At 50.1% G+C, this 22,554-nt stretch overlaps 2 protein-coding genes across 2 annotated transcripts; both read left to right on the top strand.

Annotated features, from left to right (window-relative positions):
- The first annotated feature begins 214 nt into the window (after window positions 1-214).
- Rilp (Rab interacting lysosomal protein) lies at window positions 215-3,406 on the top strand. The gene is made up of 8 exons (XM_051180036.1): window positions 215-694; window positions 768-861; window positions 954-1,060; window positions 1,152-1,340; window positions 1,617-1,762; window positions 2,104-2,226; window positions 2,659-2,742; window positions 2,994-3,406. The coding sequence occupies exons 1-8, from the start codon at window positions 473-475 to the stop codon at window positions 3,136-3,138; spliced, it is 1,110 nt and encodes a 369-aa protein (XP_051035993.1). The 5' UTR covers window positions 215-472; the 3' UTR covers window positions 3,139-3,406.
- Window positions 3,407-3,655: 249 nt separating this feature from the next.
- On the top strand, window positions 3,656-15,578 carry Scarf1 (scavenger receptor class F member 1). Its single transcript, XM_051180013.1, has 11 exons — window positions 3,656-3,889; window positions 4,207-4,265; window positions 4,503-4,604; window positions 5,331-5,853; window positions 8,594-8,812; window positions 9,206-9,334; window positions 10,165-10,268; window positions 10,398-10,515; window positions 12,461-12,582; window positions 12,678-12,824; window positions 14,274-15,578. Exons 1-11 carry the CDS (start codon window positions 3,690-3,692, stop codon window positions 15,107-15,109), a joined length of 2,559 nt encoding a protein of 852 aa, XP_051035970.1. The 5' UTR covers window positions 3,656-3,689; the 3' UTR covers window positions 15,110-15,578.
- The last annotated feature ends 6,976 nt before the right edge of the window (window positions 15,579-22,554 follow it).

The raw sequence follows: 22,554 nt of genomic DNA, 5'->3' as shown, positions 1-22,554 counted from the left end.
TCTGGTCCTGGAGCTGGAATGCCTGGCCTTGTCCATATGTAAATGTTGTCGTTCCTGGTGGGGTAACAAGCACATCTGTGGCTGTCCCAGCAGCCCAGTAGAGGATATTTGCTGACCTTCAGTCTTTCACCTCCCTGAAGTGCTTGGCAGCCACGTCTAGGGGTGGAGCCTGGAGCAGGCACTAAGGGGAGGGCTTGCCTAAAGTGACCACTTACAGCCCTTGCCCTCAGCTCTTGGACACCTGCCTGGAAGTTGGCTGCTGTCCTGTATCCAGTGACCTTGTAGGTGGACCAGAATAGGGCTCGAGGGGCCTAGGGCACTCTCCCACCTGAAGGCCTTTTTCCTCCATTTGCCCCTCCCTTGTTGCTTCTACTCCGCCCCTTATGACCCTAAACTTCCTGGGCCGGAACTGTTTGGCTTTTTCCTGCCCCAGTTGAGTGTGGGGGTGGCTTTTGGCCTTAGGAGAGGGAAAATGGAACCCAGGAGGGCAGCGCCTGGACCACCCAGCCAGGACTCTGCTGTGGGCGCAGGGTCAGCTGCGGAGGTCGTGTACCATTTAGCGGGGGCCCTGGGCACTGAGCTGCAGGAGCTGGCACGCCGCTTCGGGCCCGACGCGGCAGCTGGGCTGGTGCCACTAGTGGTGCGGGCGCTGGAACTCTTGGAAAAGGCGGCCGTGGGGCCCGCTCCAGACTCGGTGAGTCACCGGCTCCTCCTCTTACCCCGGTCAACCGGCGGGCCCTAACCCCAAGTCCCCCTGGCTCCTCCAGCTGCAGGTGTCCGCGCAGCAGGCCGAACTGGAGCTGCGGCGGCTGCGCGAGGAGAACCGGCGCCTCCGCGGGGAGCTAGGCTCAGGGCCGCAGGGTGAGTGCGGGTCCCGCCGGAGCACAGTGAGCTAAGGGGCACCCGGGACCTTCGCACCCCGGAGGCCGGTGCTAAGAACACCCCTTCCTCAGAGGAGCGCGCGCTGCTGCGACAGCTCAAGGAAGTGACGGACAGACAGCGGGACGAACTTCGGGCACATAGCCGAGATCTAATGCGCCGAAGTCAAGAGACAGAAGCGGTGAGCGCGGGACCCAACCAGAGCGTGGAGTGGGGCGGGGCCTGGGCGGGCTTTGGAGCCCCGCCCACTAGCTCCCTCGCCCCACCCCCAGCTGCAGGAGCAGCTGCAGCGCCTCCTGCTGGTCAACTCAGAGTTGCGGCACAAGCTGGCAGCAGTACAGACCCAACTGAGAGCCGCGCAGGACCGAGAGAGGGAGCGCCGCCAAATAGCTCGGGATGGCTCCCACCAGCTGGCTGAAGAACAGAGGCTGAAGCCCGAAGCAGCAACCCCAGATGACCGGGTGAGAGCCAGAGCGGAGTCAGGATACATCCCAAAGCTCACAACATCCATTGCTTGGTGGGCCCGGCCTGGGTGTGCTATGCAGTGTAGAGAAGGTCCGCAGGAAGTCGGAAGGCAGCAAGAGTTTCCATTGCAGCAGTAATCCACCACCTACTGTAGCAGCAACCTTGTCCCTTAAGTTTTCCTGCCAGACACTTCCCCTAACATTACTGGGAGCGCTGGGATTTAGGGAACGGCTAAGAGAGGCTACCCTCTGACCGTACTCGACCTTGTACAGGTGGATGCTTTGCAGCAGCCAGGGCGCCCTCCAGAGGCCGTTCAGTGTGGCTTCAGCCGGGAGGAGCTTAAGCAGATCCTTCAGGAGAGGAATGAACTCAAAGCCAACGTATTCTTGCTCAAGGAGGAACTGGCCTACTTTCAGCGGTGAGGGGCCGGAGCTAGGATGCCTGTTCCTGGGCTACAGGTCACCCCACCTCATTCTCTGGATCATTTATAGGGTCAGCAGTGACATTTGCCAATGTCCTGCTCAGGCACTGGGAAGAAATAAATTCCATAGTCCCTGCTCTTCTGGAACCTCAATCAAACAGGGTGACACCAGGGGTCACCAAGCCGGAGCAGCAGGTCGGAAGTATTCTTAGGAGGGGCCATCTAAGTTCAGTTCAGTTCAGAGGTGTTAGCCAATATAGAGGAAACAGAGCTCAGGCACTAGCTGGAAACCTACGGTTGGCATTCCCACTCTCTTCCCCCTCTGACCCCCACTTTAGAGAACTGCTCACAGATCACCGGGTCCCTGGGCTTCTACTTGAAGCCATGAAGGTGGCAGTCAAGAAACAGCGGAAGAAGATCAAGGCTAAGATGTTAGGGACACCAGAGGAAGCAGAGAGCAGGTAAGACCCGGCCTCCATATCCACTGAAGGAACCCTTCTGCCTGCCATGGTTCTCCTGTCCCCAATGACCCAGCCTCATCATGCCCTGCACTCACTGAACCTGCTGTCCAGCTGCCATCCTTCGCTCTGGAACCCACTGCTCACATCTGCCCTGGCTGCTCTCCATCCCGCTGAAGAAACTGTTAATGCCGCTTCTCCACATTGCTTCCCGTTTCTTTCCTTGGCTGGATCTCTTTCCTGTGGCTGCAGTCTTGTGAGGGGCTGTTGTTTGCTGGACTATAAAGTAAAAGCCTCAAGATGCCCCATGTCTCCTCAGTCCCTGGGGCCTCCGCAGCCCCTCCACCCTCCCCTGATGCTCCTGAAAGTAGTTTAGGAGGCTCCATATGAGCTGGACTCAGAGTATCCCTTAAGCCCTCCATTTCTTTATCTTAGTGATGATGAGGATGACTCGTGGCTCCTGCTCTCCAACGACAAGGAAGATGCTCCCCCAGTTCCTGGATCCAGAATACAGAATTTGTATGTTGGAGGAAGGGAGGGCGGGGGGGGGGTGAAGGAGGGGCCTGCCTGGCCCTCCTGCACCCTGTTTTTCTGTTACACTGCTCTCTGTCTTCCCTCCTGCTTCTTTGCCCCAAATACCTTCAGTTCCCTCTGACCTGTGCTGTCCTCTTTCCTCCAAAGCCCCCTCCTCACCTCTCTCTACCTACAGCCCACATGCCTGGCATCTCTGCCTTCCTGGCTCAATGTACCTCTCTTGGTTTTCCTTCCAGCTTTAGCTTATGGTATCGGGGTGAAACTGAGGCCCCTGAAGCTGAGACCAGCAATACAGCTCCCAGCAGTCTACCAGAAGGAGAAGCAGCCCCACAGCAACCGTGCCTGGAACCTGTGGACAGCCTTCCAGCCCCCAACTCCTGACCAGCCCTTCTCTGCTTTCAGTGGTCTGAAGGTTTCAGCCACACGCTAGGCCTAACTTTGGATTCTGGCTGGGTATGGATGTGTGACCTCAAACAAGGACGAGGCTCCTCTTATACCTAACCTGCACTAGGCATGATGGGATTTCAGCCTCTCTCCCTTCCTTGACATCTCTTTCTCTGAGCTCTATTTTTCCCATTGTGAGAAAAAGGGCTGCCTACCTCCCTGAGGCTTATGCAGGTGACCAGTACAATAAAGCTCATATCCATAATACCAAAAATGTTCTCTGTCTTTCTGTCAGTGGTCCTTGTTCCCTGCCAGCCCAGCCAGAAATAGGCATGGTGAGGTGGTGATGCTGCATTGCAAGGTCTCCTCACTGGGGTTCAGGAATGTCTCTTTATTTGGGGAGTATCACTTTGCCTGTCTCCAGTACTTGGGGAGCCTGTGGCTTCAGTCGTTTGTTCCTCCAGACTAAGCCCACTCAGGGTTCTTTTCATTTCTGAGTGTTGAGCTGCCTGCCCTCCAGGGAGGTGCCTCATAGCAGCCCGCCCTCTATGCTGGCTTCCTCAGGAAAAGCCTTGGGAGGAAACAGGGAGGGGGTTGGGCGCTGTGGGGACCTGATCAAACCAGGCCCTCCTACTCCACTGGCCACCATGGGACTAGGGCTCCTGTTCCCTCTGCTGCTGCTCTGGACTCGGGGGACCCACGGATCCACACTAGACCCAACTGGTCAGCATGTCTGTAGAGGCAGCAGGTGGGTCTTGTGGGAGTCTGCCTGGTAGAGATGGTGGCTGACTAGGGTTGAGTCATCTTGGAAAATAAAGAGGCGGGTAGGAGGTCATGGGCCTGAAGGAAGGGGGCTCTGAGAGCAGCCTGTCAGGTAATAGATGGCCAGGGCAGATGATGGGAAGGTCAGGGAAGGAGAAAAGAGGGTTTAGGATGTGGATACTATGACTACGGGCTGTGACATCAGGGCTAGATTTCCTAGGTGGGACTGGGGAGACTCCCACACCTCAGCCAGCATTGGCGACCCATGCTATGGGGACCTGCTGTCCCCTTCCTATCCTACAGCCCCTCTGAGCTCCAGTGCTGCCCAGGCTGGAGACAGAAAGATGAAGAATGCACCATCCGTGAGTAGCCGGGACAATCCCCTAGCCACAGAAAGGAAGGATATGACCCAGTGACAACCCTTCCTACACTACCTCTCCCCTCCTGAGCCCTGGAGCCAGTGTCCACCCTATGACACATAGCCCTCTCCAGCACAGGGAGGATGGTCTTAAAGGGAGCAGCCTCCCAGGAGTGGGTGAGAGGGGCCGGGGTGCCCTTTGTGTCCCAGTCCTTTCTAGCCTGGGTGGGGTATTTTTCAGCCATCTGTGAGGGGCCTGATGCCTGCAAGAAAGATGAGGTGTGTGTGAAGCCAGGCCTCTGTCGATGTAAACCTGGATTCTTCGGAGCCCAGTGCAGCTCCCGTGAGTTTCAATGGCTGGGGGAGTTGTTGGGCAGAACTGGCTAAGGGGCAGGAAGTAGGCAAAGCAAAGAGATGTGTAAACTTAGAAGGGCAAGATTAAAATCCCCCAAACTTCACTGAGGAAAGGGCTCAGAAAGAGGAAGCAACAAGGAGATGCCCTGGGTGGGTGGGGGCTGTGGGGACCCACAATGATCTGGTACCTTCACTTTTAACTTTCCTGTAAGGACAATTAAAAGAGGTAGGCTGGAGACCACAGGCCTGTGATCCCTGCTAACTATACCTCATACTTGAGTGGAGGGTAGGAGGAGCCTGGAACTAGATTCTTCAGAAGGGGTGAATAGCCAGCATGAAGGGTCCCTGGGTTGGAAGAGGATATATGGACTTTCCTGTCATTCTGGTGGGCATCTTTTACTGGAAAGTCAGGTGTCAGTGATGGCCAAGGTTAGGGGACACCTCACAGGAGAGGCAAGGGACTTGAATGAAAAATCCTATCCACTTGTGAGACTGGACACATCTCTGTCAAACTCAAGATCTGTGTTCTGGAATGTGAAATTGAGGTTAAGCTAAGGCTAAGGGCTTTGTCATCTGAATCTGGGGCCGGAAGTGAACTGGGTCCCAGGAGGAAAAGCTGCCAGAACAGGCCTGTGTCCTTTTCCTTGGGAAAGGGGCAGGGTGAGGACCTGTGCCCAGCCTTGAACCCATTTGTCTCCCATCCCTAACCTCACAGGCTGCCCAGGCCAGTACTGGGGCCCTGACTGCCGTGAGACCTGCCCTTGCCATCCACGTGGCCAGTGCGAGTTGGCTACGGGTGTGTGCCAGTGCCAGCCTAACTACTGGGGCAGGCTCTGTGAGTTCCCTTGCACCTGTGGCCCCCACGGACAGTGTGACCAAAAGACAGGCTTATGTCACTGCGATCCTGGTTGGTGGTCATCCACATGTCGTCGCCCATGCCAGTGCAACCCAGCAGCACGCTGTGACCAGGCCACTGGAGCCTGCCTGTGCCCATCTGGCTGGTGGGGTCGCCGCTGCAGCTTCAAGTGCAACTGTCACAACTCACCCTGCGTACAGGACTCTGGCCACTGCACCTGCCTGCAGGGCTGGTGGGGTCCTGAGTGTAATCACAGGTGCCAGTGTGTTCGAGGCCAGTGCAGTGTTACTTCTGGCCACTGTTCCTGCCCTCCTGGCTTCTACGGAGCCCGCTGTGAGCTGCCCTGCAACCCTGGCCACTATGGAGCACAGTGCAGAGAAAGGTGAGGGGACAGAAGGTGAGGGGACAGGGAAGCTGCAGGCAGAGGGGGACAAGACACAAGTCAGGAGGTAGGAGGAGGGTCTCAGGTGATCTCCAAAATATATATAAAGCAGGAATGAGAGAGAAAAGACTTCAATGCGTCTATGTCTACCCGGGCTTCTCTCAGCCCATTAATGTGAAAAGTAGAAGCCAGGCAGTGGCTAACTTTAACCCCAGGACTCAGGAAGCAGAGGCAGGTGGATCTAGTAGTTTGAGGCCGGCCTGGTCTACAGAGTGAGTTCCAGGACAGCCAAGGCTACACAGAGAAACCCTCAAAAAACACAAAACAAAAGCAGTCAAATAAACAAAAAGTACAAACCGCTGATCTGGAGAGAGGCACTCCACCATACTGCTCTTTCAGAGGCCCTGAGTAACCTGAGTATTGTGCCCACCACCCACATCTACTGCCCCCTACTGGCTGATAACTGCACTCATGTACACATACCTCCACATAGATGCTCAAGCACATGGAGCAGTGGTTTTCAACTGTCCTAAGGCTGCAACCCTTAATACAGTTCCTCATGTTGTGGTGACCCCCAAGCATAAAATGATTTTCATTGCTACTTCATAACTGTGATTTTGCTACAGTTATAAGTTATAATGTAAATATCTCATATGTGACATGTGATCCCTGTGAAAGGATTGTTCAACCCCCAAAGGGGTCATAGGGGTCATGATCCACAGGTTGAGAACCACTGATACAGAATATATATATCCTATAATCCAAGCACTCAGGAGGCTGAGGCAAGAGGATTCCCTGTGAGGCTGCAAGTTCCTAGCCTGATTTACAGAGCAAGTTCAAGCCAGCCAGGATTACATAAGTCTCAAAATGTAAAACAAACAGCAATTACTACACGGCCTGTTTTGGTTGGGATAGGACTATAATCCCAGCACTTGGAAGGCAGAAACATAGGATGACACACTGGATGTCAGACTGGGCTGCACACTGGGGTGGCAAGACTATGTAGGATCAGTAGTAACAAAGCAGGCTAGAGACAGGAGGACCATTTACTATCATCTTTAACAACTTAGCATGTCTGAGGCTAGCCTGGGCTACATGCAGATACTATCTCAATGATCTCCCTCCCCACAAAGTAGCAACAAGCTATATTTAGAAAGGGGAATGGGTTTGGAGATACAGATCAAAGGTAGAGAGGCTTGGCACCTTGGAACCCCGGGAATTGAAGCCCGGGGTTCAATTTCCATCACCAGAAAGCTCAGGGAGCAAAAATATAGCAAGACATTATATCCCGTGATACCTGTAGTGAGTCAGGATGTGACCAGACAACACAAACCCAGCCTTTACTGTAAACAAATAAGAATTGCTATAGTGTTTTTCTTTCTTTTCTTCTCTTATTTTTCCCTTTCCCTCTTTGGTTTGGTTTGGTTTTGGTGTGAGTTCCAATCTCATGTAGACTAGGCTGACCTCAAACCCCTGATGCTCCTTGCCTCCTCTTCCCACGTGCTGGGATTACGATTACAGGCATTCACCACCACAAGCCATCTCCTCTCCTCCCCTTTTCTTTGATATTTTTGAGACAGGGTCTCACTCCATAGTCTCTGCTGGCTTTCAGGTCCGAGCCACCACTCTCAGCTTGTAGCTTTTTGGTTTGTTGGTTTGTTTGTTTGTTTTTGTTTTTTCCTGAATGATAGTCAGAACCAGTCAAACTGATTTTTTTTTTTTAATGACAAGGTCTTTTTGTGTAACTCAGGTTGGTGTTTGATTTGCAGAGGTCTTTATGACTCTGTCTCTGAGTGCTGGGATTAGAACAGGAGGCACCACACCCAGCTCAGCTTCTCTGGTTTTATGAGCACCTCTTCTCCCTGGTAATGGATCCCAGATGACTAAGTATCTGGAGAGAAGAGTCAAGCTCCTATTAGCATCAGTGGAAAATTAAGATGAGTTAATCCTAAAACTATTGATGAAATACATTTCTATTTGCCCTATCTAGCTAGCTAGCTAGCTGTCACAGGGTTTCTCTGTGTAGCCTTAGTGGTCCTGGAACTCTGTAGACCAGGCTGGCCTTGTGCTCACAGAAATCCACCTGCCTCTGTCTCCCCAAGTGCTGGGATTAAAGCTGGACACCCCCCAGTACCTGGTTTGTTCATTTATTTTTAATAATACTTAAAAATCTTTAGTTTTATTTTATGCATGTGGGTGTTTTACCAGCATGTATGTCTATGTACTAGTGCCTGCAGAAGCCAGAAGAGGACACCAGATCCTCTAAAATTGGAGTTATATTCAGTTGTAAGTTGCCATGTGGATACTGGGAACGGAACCTCTATAATAGTAGTTCTCAACCGTGCTAATGCTGCAACCCTTTAATGCAGTGTTGTAGTGATCCCCAACCATAAAAGTATTTTGTTGTTACTTTTTAACTGTAGTTTTGCAACTGTTATGAATTGTAATGTAAATATTTGATATGTAGGATATCTGATATGTGACCCATGTAAAAGGGTCATTCAACCCCCAAAAGTGTCAAGATTCATAGGTTGAAAACCCCTGCTCTACAATTGCTCTTAACTATTGAGCCGTCTCTCTAGTATACAGCACAGATGAGACTTCAGCTTGAGGGACCCATCTGGGGCCTGGGTGCTCTCCAGTGTCCAGAGGCCTGAGTGGGCAGTGTGGGCAGTTCACAGGGTAGAAGGTACAGCACTCACCTGCTCCCAGTGAGCCCATGGACCCTTTTTCTTGCCAGCTGTGGCCACTGCACGCTGAATACAACGTGCTCTCCAGTCACGGGCACCTGTGAATCCTGCAAGCCCGGCTGGAATGGGACTCAGTGCAAGCAGCCATGCCCTCCTGGAACCTTTGGTGAGAGGTGCCGCGAGCAGTGTCCCCGCTGCCGGCTTGGAGAGCCCTGTCATGCAGAAACTGGGCACTGCCAGCGCTGTGACCCTGGTTGGCTAGGGCGCAGGTGAGAGGCTACCTTCCTCAGGATACATTTTTTCCTACTGGACCCCTCCTCTCAGCTGCTTTCTCTGGGAGAGATGCCCCTTCTAGAAAGATCACATTCACACAGCTGGGGGGGGGGGGCGCCTCATGGCTCTGCTGAGGGGAAGAGAAGGTTCTGAGGGGCTCTGGGGTGGCTTTGGGAGCTGCCTCCGCCTTGGTCCTTCCCTTCTTCTCCCTTCAGGGACCTGTACTTTGTCACCCACTTGAGTTTGGATCCAGGTTCAAGGCCATGTATACATATGCTTTACTGCAGGGGAATGACCCTTTGGGGAGCCTGAGTCCGGGAACGTGGGAGAGGCCGTAGGGCCTTTCTGTCTTCCCAATTCTGAGTTTTGCTTCCCCTGTGTGGCCCCAGATGTGAGAACCCTTGTCCCCTTGGTTCCTTTGGGGAGGGCTGCAGCTCCACCTGCCCCACCTGTGTTCAGGGGACCTGTGATGCGGTGACAGGGGAATGTGTCTGCAGTGCTGGCTACTGGGGGACCAGGTAAGGACTAAGCCCTGGGGACAGGGGATCGTGGAAGATGAGGTCAGGCCTCTGTATAACGTTTCCTAAACATCTCTCATTGAGCCAGGAGTGGCAGCACACTCCTTTAATCCCAGCACTTGGGAGGCAGAGGCAGGCAGATCTCTGAGTTCGAAGCCAGCCTGGTCTACAGAGCTAGTTCCAGGACAGGCTCCAAAGCTACACAGAGAAACCAAAACCAAATAGCAACAACAACAACAAAAAAATCTCTCACTGTGCCTCTCTACTTCCCAGAAACCCTCTCTCTAACTAAGACATTAATTCTCCTGTATGGGGTGGCACCTTCTGAAGAAATTCGGAGGTTAATCTAAAAGGACTAAAACATAAATGAGACTTTTTAAAAGGGAAGAAAAACTAAAGAGAATTTTTAAAGGGAAAGAAAAACCCATGGGGAGGGAAAGGGGGTGGGGCTCACCACTCAGACGAGTACTTTACTTAGGGGCAGGACACAAAGCCTGCTGCTGTTGCCCTAGTTCTCGGGGTGTCAAGCAGCCAGCATCTTCAGGCTGGTGTTCATCTAAAGGACAGCACAGAGTGTCAAGTGGAGGAAGGGATGGAGGTCCAGGGCGTTGGGAAGGGACAGGTCCTTGATGCCCTACATCTTGCTTCTCCCACATTAAAGCTGGGGGATGAGGGTTGTCAGAGGTGGATGCTATCCAGGGTCTCTACAGTGACTCTCAACACGGTGGGGCCACTTAGCATGTGACTTAGAAGTCAGAGGGGTCCAGAAATCTATTCTACCTTCTCCTCTGAGGTACCTTCAGCCCGCCTTTTCTATTACCTACCCTTAGCTGCAATAGTTCCTGCCCATCTGGCTTCCATGGAAACAATTGCTCTACCCCCTGCCAGTGCTCAGAGGGGCTCTGCCACCCTGTGTCTGGGGCCTGCCAGCTGGGTAAGTGGAAGGAGGGTAAGGGAACATTCGGCCCTTTCTTCATGAGTCTCATGCAGGGAAGGATGGGCCCCGATTCAGAAATGGGACCCTCAGAGTCCCTGAACACGTGACCATCTCCCATGTCCCCAGGCCCCCGAGGTAAAAACGCCCTCATTGCGGGGATCCTGGTGCCTCTGCTGCTGCTCCTTGTGGGTCTCATCTGCTACGTTTATTGCTGCTCAGCCACCCGACTGGACCCCAAGGACAGGTAAACAGCCATTCTGTGTGTTCCTTTTGGGGTGGCAAAGGGCTGACCTTGTCACACTTCAGGTTGTGATGCTTGGCACAGATTGAAGCCTGGAACTGCTTGTCTTCCTTAGAAACCTTTGACAAAGAAGTGTCTGAGTCACATGAACACAAGCAGGGGGCACTGAGTGGCAGGGGACTCAAAGTCAAACTTGTAGCTGAGCTCGTGACATTGTGACAAAGGCAGGGACAGAGGAGAATCCAACAGCTCAGCAGAGAAGGGAAGAGACTAGATCTCAAAATGTCAGGGAAGCCTGGCAGTGGTGGCATATGTCTTTAGTTCCAGCCAGCACTTGGGAGGCAGAGGCAGGTGGATCTCTGTGAGTTCGAGGCCAGCCTGGTCTATAGAGTGAGTTCCAGGACAGCCAAGGCTACAGACAGAGAAACTCTCTCTTGAAAAAACAAACAAACAAAGTCAGGAAAGAGAGGGGCAGAACAGTCTGAGCTGTGGTTTTGCAGAACACATGGCCTGAGAGGTAGATTACGGAGAAAGTGTTCACATATCACATTGCTCTTCGCATCTTTTGGCCCCTTGGACACTCACCACGTCATGGAGGTTTGGAACAGGGAATATGATGGTGTGAGGATTATTTTCATCAATTTACTAAGACACTGAGGCTCATGGTGTCTTAGCTGCTCATGGCTCACACAGAGGCCCTGCCTGGCTCTCTGGACTCTTCGTCCAGTGTTCTTTCTCCTCACCATGCCGGGACTCATCACCAGGGCTTACACATGCTAAGCAAGTGTTCCACTACTGAGCCGCATCCTGAGTCTTATTTGTTTGCTTGTTCTTTGAGGAAATACCTTACTATGTAGCTCAGGCTCTCATGAACTGGATATCTTCACTCATCAGCCACTTGAGTGATAGGATTCCGGGAATGTGTCACCGTACTAGACCCTGATCCTTGATTTTATCCTTTGTGCTGTGGGGCATTTATAGATGAGCAGGTAGCCTGAGGGTAGAGAAACATCTTTCCTCACCCCTGGAAGAAGGTGAGAACTTGTCCAAAGACAGAGAAATTTGACAAGCTGTCATTCCAATTTGGGGGTAGAGTAGAATGGGGACAAAGGCAAGTTCCTGGGACTTAACTAGGATGACAGTCACAAAGAGCTACATTTTTGAGAAACCATTGCAGGTACCTAGTACTGTACCAGCCCTGGGCCCTGCCAATAGTTCTGTGTGATTTATAACTGAGGCCTGGCTCTAGAGTAGGTGTTCTCAACCTTCCTAATGCTCTGACCCTTTAATACAGTTCCTCATGTCGGTGACCCCAATCATAGAATTATTTTTGCTGCTACTTCACAACTGTAATTTTGCTACTCTTATGAGCTGTAATATCAGTATTTTTGTGGATAGGAGTTTGTCAAAGGGGTTGAGGACCAGTGCTCTGGAGCCATATTGTTTTCTGTGATTTAGGTTTTGGGCTCTGTTGTAAGGAGTCTTTTTCTGCCCTGCCCACCAGCTCCCAAATAATGACCCAGAGAATTCTTATTAATTATGAAAGCTCAACCTATAGCTTTGGCTTGTCTTAGCTAGTTCTTATAACATATTAATCTACATTCTGCCTTGTGGTTGTTACCTCTCCTCGTGCACATCCTGCTTGCTCTATGTCTCCTGGTGTTTCCAACTTTCTTTTTCCCAGAGTCCTCTCTGTCTCCGGAAGTCCTCCCTGACCTCTCCCTGCCTACCTATTGGCCATTCAGCTCTTTATTAAATCAATCAGAAGTCACCTGGGCATATCTTCACAGTGTAAACAAATACTCTGTAACACTTTATAGTTTGGAATTGATTCTGTCATCACCGCAGGGCCATTGAAGTAGCTGTGGTCACCTGTCACATCCTGTCAGTCTGTCCTGGGCCCCCATTATTTCTTACACTGGTCACCCTTCCTCTGCCACCCTCTCAGGCCACAGAGAAATGGAGCTGCCTTGTTCAGAATGAAGCAGCAGGTGTGGGGAGCCCTCACCAGCTTGGGTTCTTCACTGCCCTGTGGCTCCCTTAGTAACTACAAGCTACCCTGGGTGACAGGTAAGCGGGTACTGGGGGGCCAGGATTAGGAGTATAGGGCCAAGATGGGACAAAGCTTCCCATGAGGCCCCAGACCTGACTTGGAGTCCCTATAGTTTCTCACCACGATCCGGAGGTTCCCTTCAACCACAGCTTTATCGAGCCACCATCTGCTGGCTGGGCCTCTGATGATTCCTTCTCTTCTGACCCTGACTCTGCAGAAGAAGACGAAAGTCATGCCTACTCCATGCCACCTCGAGAAGGTAGCCCCCAGTATCCCCCAGCCCAAGCAGCCTTGCCCACTGTGATGCCTTCCGTGTTCCTTCAGTTAATGGATGCCTAGTGCTTACCCCCGCCCCCCACTTGCTGTCTCTGGCTTGAGCACAAGTTCAGGACAAGGAAGAGTCCAGTCCTCACCAAGCCTATAGTCTGGTGGGCAGTAAAAAGAAAAGTCATACTGGGCATTATTGGCTCACGCCTTTAATCCTAGCACGTAATCCTAGCACTTAGGAGGCAGAGGCAAGTGGATCTCTGTAAGTTTGAGGCCAGCCTGTTCTACAGAGCGAGTTCCAGGACAGGCTCCAAAATAATAACAGAGAAACCCTGTCTTAAAAAAACAAAAAAAGGGGCTGGAGAGATGGCTCAGCCGTTAAAGACTAGGCTCACAACCAAAAACATAAAAAAACAAAAAAAAGAAAGAAAGAAAAGTCATGCTGAACATGGTGGCACACACCTTTAATCCCAGCATTTGGGGGGGCGGGGAGCAGAGGCAGGTGAGTTCAAGGCCAGCTTTGTCTACATAGTGAATTCCAGGATAGTCGCGGGTATGTAGAGAGGCCTTGCCAAATAAATAAAATAAAATGTCACTAGCCAATAGAGGACAGAATTGTCCTAAAATTCCTTCCAGGAGAAACATAAGCAACTTCTATCCCATTTCCTAAATTAAGGTCTCAGCCTCAAACCATGGCACAATGACACCAAGGCATATTCTGGGAGCCAATGAGTTTATTGGGTTTCCATATAGTGAGGGTTTATTTACAGGGGTGTGGGTGTTCCTCCCTACAATAGGCCATCTCTAGAAAGCCTTTACCCACAGGGATGTGGGCTTACCCAGCCGCATGGATGGAGCCTTCCTCTGTTGTATTTTCCCCCAGCCTGTATATTCTAGCCCCTCCCCAGAGGCACGTGCATTTAAAGTAGAGCTGTATACCATATACCACAGGCGAGGAAGTGCTGAGTACTTGGGTGAGGGTCTTGACCCTCTCTGACCCTCCCTCCGTGAGAAGATATGAACAGCAAGGCCAGCTGGGACAATCCTCTTCCAGGGGAACAGCTGAACACTCCAGAGGAGTCACAATACCCGTGCTTTAGTGGGACATGTTTAAAAAAAAGCAGGGACTCCGAAGCTACCCCTGTCTGGGATAACCGGGGTTAAGGAATGTATCTGTTAGTAGTAGCTGTTGAGTTTAGAAGAATCAAGAGGAATTAGCAAGTGAAAACCAGGCAGGAGTGATGGTGTTTTGGATAAATGGGACTGTGTTCAGAGGCTCAAAGTGGGGAGGGGTAGAGTGGAGGACTGGTGCCTTCTGCCCCAGCCCCTCCCCTGCTCTTGAGGCCTCTGGGAAAAATCTGTGCCCAGGGTAGAATGGATTAGAGCAGTACCTAGCCTTACTCAGCTCTTTCCATCTCCCCACCTCACCCCCCCCCCCCAGTGATGGTCCCTGTGGCCCAAGAAGAGTCTCCAGAAGCCAGCCTTCCTGGAGGCCCCTTCCCTCCCCCTGAGGATGCTTCGACACCATTCCCCATCCCACGCACCTCCAGCCTGGCTCGGGCCAAGAGGCCGTCTGTCTCCTTCGCTGAAGGCACTAAGTTTGCACCGCAGAATAGCCGAAACTCTGGGGATCTCTCCAGCCCCGTACGAAAACCCAAGAGACTCTCCAGAGGTGCTCAGCCATGTCCTGAAGGGCAGGAGGCTGAGGAGCCTGCAGATCCAGAGCAAGCAAACACAGAGGAGGATGCTCCTACTGCCACAACTCCTGGAGATTCTGCCACTAGTCACCAGCACCCACCTACTAACCGGACAGTGGCTGAGTGTGTGGAAACTACCAACGGCAGCATCCAGGAGAGCTCAGGCTCTGTGGACACAATCTATATGCTGGCAGGAACACCCCAGAAACCCGAGGGCCCTGCCTGGTCTGTCTTCCGTCGTTTGGGAAACTATCAGAAAGATCAGGCAGCACCCAAGGTCAAGAGCGCCATCCCTAAGCCTTTGCGTCGATCTCTAGGTCGGAACCAGGGCAGCCCTGGGCTATCCCAGACCTCTGGCTCAGCTCCAGAAACCATGCTCTCTGGAACCATAGAATCCACTGAAGTTAGGCCAGAGGAAGCATCCAGAGGTCTGGGAGATGGCAGTGAGAGCTTAGGGACAGTCCAGGAGCCAGTTTCTGGAAACAGCTCCCTGGAACAGGCTTCCCAGAAACAGGCCAAAGAGGAGCAGGAGCCCCTATATGAGAATGTTGTGCCCATGTCTGTGCCAAAACAGCACTGAGGACCCTGAATTTGGTGAGTGGGAAGACTGTGGATGGGGATGTGGGGAGAGGAGGATGCCTAAACTGCTATGGACCTGCTTGGGGAGAGGAGAATACTGAAACTTCCATGGACCAGTGTGGAGAGAGGAGGATGCTGGAACTTCCATGGACCAGATCGGGCTTTGTGCTGGGAATTGATGCCAGACTAAGCAGAATTTGTGACAGACTAAGCACAAACCAAGCCCTGGAAGAGGCAAGGGTTAGGGGTCACCTGGCTGTAGGTCTGGCCCTGGCAGTGTTCCCAGTTGGGACTGGAAGACCTGGATAGAGACCCTGCAGAACGGGGTCAGAGGAAGGAGGGAGCTACAGAACTCTTCCTCTGTTGTTCTGGACTCTGTCCCAAGACCATTCTTTCCATCACTTCAAAACATTTTTTTTTCTGAAATAGAAAACAACCTAAATGATGATAATGATTAAACTAATATTTCTTTTAGAAAATGTATTAAAGTTATTTATTTTCCGAGAGGGTATGTGGCACAACATTCTTGTGGATGTCAGTGCCAGCTGTTGGGAGTTAGTTGTTTCCCATCACTTTGTGAGTCTGGGGGATACCACTCAGGTTGTCAGGCCTGTGTCCCATGCACTTCTAACCATTAAGCTACTTTGCCAGCCATTCTGTTTTGAGGCAGGGTCTCTCATGTAGCCCAGGCTAGTCTCATTCTTGCTGTGTGCCTGGGAATGTCCTTGAATTTATGATCCTTTTGCCACTACCTCCCAAGGGCTGGCTTGTACAACTTGAGTTTTCTGTTTGTATAGAGCTTTATTCATGGTAGGCAAGTATACTATCAACTGAGCTATACATCAGCCCAGTTGAACAAATACCCCCTAAAATTGGTTTTGCTGGGAAGTGGTGGTGCACTCCTTTAATCCCATCTCTTGGAAGGCAGAGGAGGTCAGATCTTTGAGTTTGAGACCAATCTGATTTAAGGAGCAAGTTCCAGGACAGTTAGGAAGGACAACTTAGAGAAACCCTGTATAGAAAAACTTAAAAACAAAAAGCAAAAAAAAAAAAAAAAAAAAAAAAATTAAGATTTATGTTTATGAGTGTTTCATATATCTGTTCACCAAGTGTGTGCCTGGTACCCTCAGAAGTCAGAAAAGGGCAGTGGATCCCTTGGGACTGGAGTTATGGATGGTTATGATTCACCCTGCGGATGATGGGAACCAAACCCTGTGTTCTCTGCAAGAACAAGTGCCGTTCATTGCTGAACCATCTCTCCAGACTTTTTTTTTTTTTTTTTTTTTTTTTATGCCCATGTGTTCCTGTGCACACACCCTTATCAATGCATTGCTGTGGAGCTTAAGGAACAACTATTGGATATGGGTTCTTTCTTACTTTCTTTTTTGGTTTTGGTTTTGGTTTTTTGAGACAGGGTTTCTCTGTGTAACTTTGGAGCCTGTCCTGGAACTCACTCTGTAGTCCAGGCTGGCCTAGCCTAGAACTCACAGAGATCCACCTGCCTCTGCCTCCCGTGTGCTGGGATTAAAGGTGTGCACCACCAACACCTGGCTATGTGTTCTCCCTTGCTACCTTGTGGATTCCAGGGTATGTGGTTTGTGGGTAAGTGCCTCTATCCACTGACATCTGGCCAGCCACACTTTCTGTCTCAGGATATGCTGAAAAGCATCCCTTGTTTGTCTTACAAAATTATGTTTTTTGTTTGTTTGTTTGTTTTGTCTTGAGAAAGGATCTCACTATGTACCCTGACTGACAGGCCTGGTACTCTCACAGAAACACACCTGCTTCTACCTTCCGAGTACCAGCATTAAAAGCGTGTGCCACCATACTTAGCTTTATTTTTAGATGCCTGTCAATGAATATAAAACTTTTCCATAAAATTTGATGGCCTAATCTCAGCAGCAGGAGGTGGGGGTTGAATGAGCCAGAAGTTCAAGGTTATCCTCAGGCTACATAGCAAGTTAGAGCCAGACAAGGCTGCATGAGACTTTGTGTCAAAACCAAAATAATATGGAATCTCATTGTATGAAAATAACACAGATCATAAACCACCCTTCCTGACCATTCGTGATTTTTTCCCTTTTTTGTTTTGATTTTCAAGACAGGTTTTTGTTTTTTCTGTGTAGCCCTAGTTGCCTTGTAGCTTGTTCTGTAGACCAGGCTGGCCTTGAACTCAGAGATCTGCCTGCTTCTGCCTCCCAAGTGCTAGGACTAGAGGTGTGTGCTACCATCGCCTGGTTTGGGTAGTTGTTTCTAATTGTTTCAATACAAAGTGATGCTGTGGGATGAGTGTATTAAAGCACTTGCTTAGGAGTGAGACGCTGAAGACGTGATGGGAACGTTAAGGAATGTATGTACTTGCTCCAAATGGCCTTCCAACACATGTGTGTGGGTTTGTATTCTTACAAGCTATGAGGGTACTAGGTGATCATGATGGCACACCTTTAATTTCAGCACTCAGGAGGCAGAGGCAGGCAGACCTTAGAGTTCAAATCCAGTCTGGTCCATAGAGTGAGTTCCATAACAGCCAGGAATACACAGAGAAACTTTCTCTTGCAAAAACAAAAAACCCAACCAACCAACCAAACCACAAAAAACAAAACAAAACAAAAGTATCAGAGCACTCATTTCCCCCCCTCCTACAAAATCTGACAGGTTAAAAACAATAGCTCACTATTTTGATATGAAAAATATTATTTGCTAAACTTAAAATCTATAAACACAAAACTTTTTTTTCCTTTTCTCTCTCTCTCTCTCTCTCTCTCTCTCTCTCTCTCTCTCTTTGAGACAGACTCTTACTGTGGCAGCCAAGGTTGGCTTTGAACTCTGGATCTTCATTTTTAGACTCTAAAGTGGTGGGATTATAGGCATACATCCCAAGTTAGACTAGTAAAAGTTTTTTTACTCATTCAAAAATGACATGCATGCTGGTGCATACCTGTAATCCCAGTACAGAGGCAGGCACAGGAGGACTCCATGCCAGCCTGCACTATATAGGGAAATCCTATCTCAGAAAAACAAAACCTGAAGTGTTGGAGGTAGGAGGGAGGGGTAAGAGCGGCAGGCAGGATGCACCTTTAGTTCCAGTGCTGAGGAGGGAGGCAGTAAGATCCCCAAGGCTTGCAGGCCAGCCAGCTTACCCTACTTTAGGAACTCCAGGTACAATTAGAGACCCTGGTCTACACAGTGGGTCAAAAAATAAGAAAAGACACTCTAATCAAACTCTGACCTCCTTCATATGCGGGCGCATACACATGAACATGTATGTGTATGTGCACTCATGCATACAAACAAAAAAGTATAGAAAAACAGAAAACCAAAACCATTAGCAGGACAGTGGTGGCACATGTCTTCAATACCAGCACTTAGGAGGCAGAGGCAGGTGGACTCTGAGTTGAAGGCCAGCTTGGTCTATATAGTGAACTCTAGGACAGCCAGAGCTGTTACACAGAGAAACTCTGTCTCAGAAACAAAGAAAAACATTTAACAAAACCAAACCCCAAACTGTGGCTATAACTCAATGGTAGAGAGCTTGCTTAACATATGTAAAGTCCTGGGGTTGATACCCAGCACCACCTACCCCTACATACAAAAGTATCTTTTTAGGTCCCAGCACCCACATCTTCTATAAGTGTAGTCCCATAGGATATTATGCCCTTTTCTGGTGTGCTGATACACATGCAGATAAAACACCCATGCACAGAAAACAAATAGATAAACCTTTGAGAAAAGTATCTTAAAATGTTTGGAGAGATGCTCAGTGGTTAAGACCATCTGCTGCTTTTGAAGAGGACTAAGCTTGGTTCCCATCAATCACCTCCTTGGCAACTCAATCACTTTATTCTAGTTCCAGGTGACTTGATGCCCTCTTCTGGCCTCCAGGGGTAATGCATGCATGTGGTGCACATTAGACAAAACACTTGTAAACTTAAAAAGGTATCTTGTTGGGCTTAGAGGTTAAGAGCACTAACTGCTCCTCTAGAGGTCCTAAGTTCAATTCCTAGGAACCATATGGTGGCAGTTCTGATGCCCTCTTCTGCCCTGTAGGGAAACATGCAAACAGAAGACTGTAATAAATTAATAATATTTAAAAAAAATAAAAAAAGGTATCTTGTTACTATTTGCATTTCTATGTTCATTCTAAGGTTGTGGTTCTTTTCAGACCCTTAAAGTGTTGTATTTTTCTACATATTAATTAAATTCTTTTTGTTTTTGAGACAGTCTCATTCTATTGCTTATGTTGACCTGGAACTCAAAATACAGCCTAGGAACACGTGGAGACACCATCTGTTTCATTCTCGCAAGTGTTTGGATTATAGGTGTCCTGGTTTACAGTTTTTTTTTTTGTTTTGTTTTGTTTTTTAATCAGGGTCTTCAGCCGGCCAGTGGTCAAGGCCAGCCTGGTCTACAGAGCAAGTTCCAGGACAGCCAGGGCTACACAGAGAAACCCTGTCTCAAAAAACCAAACAAAAACAAAAGCAAGCAAGCAAGCAAACCCCTCCCAGTCTCAGCAGTAGCGGTGCATGCCTTTAATCCTAGCACTTGGGAGGCAGAGGCAGGCCGATCTCTGAGTTGGAGGTCAGCCTGGTTTGCATAATGAGTTCAAGGACAGCTAGAGCTACACAGAGAAACCCTGTCTCAGGGGAAAAAAAAAATGACAAAAATAAACAAACCAGGGTCTCACTGTATAGTCCTGGCTGGCACTGGCCAGGAACTTTGTAGACCAGGCTGGTCTTGATTTAAAGAGTCCCACCTGCCTCTCCCATGGTGCTGAGATTAAATATGTGTGCCACCATGCTTGGCTCGGGCTCACAATTTCAAATGAGGTGTGGTTCACCTTTTTTGGCTGATTTGTAAGTACATATTAAGGACATTTTTATTTACTTTTCACGTTTGGAATACATGTACATGTATGTGTGGCTCTTATAACCTTCCTGTCCACTCTTCTGATGGTCCCTGGGACCTTGGGTTGTTTTGAGACAAGGTTTCTTGTGGCAAGGCTATCCTTGAACTCCTTGATCCTCTTGCCTCTACCTCCCAAGTGCTGGGATTATCGTCGTGGGCTGCAACTCCTGGATTATTATTTTAGATTTGCCAAAAGTCCTGCTAGTCTAGCTAGTCTAGGCATTCCCAATTAAAAAACAAAAAGTTTCATTCAGTTGGATCTGGGTCATCTTAACAGTGACTTTGGGAAAGCCACTAAGCCCTCAGTTTTTCATCTGGAATATAAGGATAATGGCTATATCTAGGGTGGTGGTAGGAATAAAGTGGCACAGGGTTTAAAAGCATCTAGTAAAAGTTTAGCTGTCAATAAAAGGTGATTACCATTGTCGCTACCATAATCCTTCTAGTGCAACATGATCTCATGCCCTAGAATCTGGTACTTCTTCCTTGCTCATGTTTTCATCCTACAGATTCATATTGTGCACCGGATTGAGTTAGTAGGAAGGGCTAGTAGTACCAAGGACTAAGACATGTCTGTCCCCAAGGAGTTTCCAGTGAGTGGAAAATGGGGACATATGTTATAAAATATTACAATCAGCAGACACAGAGAGCTACAGGCATTATAGAGGGTGGCTGGCGACGGCTTCCCAGAGGAGGTGCTGCCCAAGAAAGGGCCCTATTGAGAGAGGAGCAAATTGGGAACCCCAGCGATTGCATGACACTAGGACCAGGAGGAGGGAAAAGCCTGCTGCCTGCGTAGGAAGCAGCATGGGCGGGTCAGTTGGGGAACTTGAACTTTATCTAGCAGAACAAATGGTAGAGAGTTTCTGCAGAATCTAGCAAGAGGTCAGGTTTATCAAGGTCAGATTTACATTTCCCACAACTCACTGCGGGGTGGATATGAGATGCAGAGATTGCTGGATGAATAGCTGTGTCCCAGGAACAGAAATGGGCAGATTAGATAAACGCAACGCCTGGCTATACTGGTGCAGTGGGGGAGGGGGAGGGGAAGTGAATCCTCAAAATAGATTAACATAACTTTCCTGTTGAAAAGGTAAGTTCACAGCATCTAACTTCTTTAGATGCTATTAGCCCAGTATGGTGGCACATGCCTATGAATCCAGCACTCGGGAGGCAGAGGCCAGCATGGTCTACATGGTGATACCCTGTCTGAACAACATCCCTGCCAGATGGCACTATTACCCAAGGGAGAAGGGGACTCAATTTTAAGGGAGAAACATTTTAGAGCTATATTTGAAGAAAGTTCTCAAGTATATGGCTCAGGGAATGGATTGAAGGACTGAATATATATGTAGGTGGCAAGTCCAACTTGGAGCTTGTAAGATTCTGCACAGTGGGTCATCAGACCTGAAAATTCACCAACTCTAGACCAAATCTGGGAGGGCATGCGTTGGCAGGACGGCTAGCGAAGGTTCAGGGCACCAGGGGGCGCACTCGAGCTGAGGGACGCGGAGCCAGGTTTGGAGGGACTTTCACAGCCCTAAAGCGAGCCAGCACTTTAAGTGTGATGAATCTGAGGGACACCGAATGTTTTCCGAGGGTAGGCTAGTGCCTCTGGTCAAGGAGACACAGCGGAGTTAAACCTCTCGATCCGAAGCTCCATCTCTCCTACCAGCAGCTCCTCAGGGCAGTGCAGCTCTGGCGATGACACGAAAAGGATAGAACCCTCTAGACCCATAATGACCCATAGCGCTCTCTAAAGCCAGACTTACACTAGTTGCTCGGAGTTGTCCACAGCACGAAGGGTGGAAGACTGTGTCAGCCACATTGGAAAGGACGTTTGGGAAAGGGGAAGGAGGAAAGGACGCACCAAGGTGATCGGTCTGAACACTGGTCTCCGAGGGCACCGAGAAAAACACGCACCGGATGGGGACCGTGGCTTCTGGATGGATGACCAGGGACGTCTCGGTCCTAAAACCTGACTACAGATCTTTAAGAGACACCGATTTTGGACCAGGCAGGAGGCACCTGAGGGCAAGGAGACGGGGAATCAGAAGACCTAGCAGGGATGCAGTACATGACACCGGGACCTGCCTGGGTCGGGGGAGTCCGACACCCGCAGCAGCGCCTGGATAGGACAATTGGGAAAGGCAGCGAGGAACCCGGCACAAAGCCCGAGGAGCAAGCCGGGCAGCGCAGCACGAAAGGGCAACAATGGCTCGCGGAGTTGGTGCATCCGGCCGTGGTTCTCTCCGGGTGGGGACGGGGGTCTATACTGCGGGTCCAAGAGATCCGGTGCTGGAGCCCAGCTCAGGGTGGACCAAGACTGCCTGAAACGCTGACCCAGGGATTTGACCGGGTAGAGGGCTCCGAGCAGAGAGTGAGGCGATGCCCGCGGGGAATCCAGGTCGAGGGGCACTCCAGTTTCACTGGGTAGAGCAGGGCCTGCCCAAGCCGCCCCCAGCCCCCCCATTCCTCTTGTTTGTCTCCAAGTCCGGCCGGAACCGGCTTCTGCTCGCCGGGGGGCGGGCGGGTAGCTGC

Source organism: Phodopus roborovskii, unplaced genomic scaffold, assembly GCF_943737965.1.
Source record: "Phodopus roborovskii unplaced genomic scaffold, PHOROB, whole genome shotgun sequence".
NCBI classification, from domain to species: Eukaryota; Metazoa; Chordata; class Mammalia; order Rodentia; family Cricetidae; genus Phodopus; species Phodopus roborovskii.
This window is presented reverse-complemented; position numbering and strand designations above follow the sequence as displayed.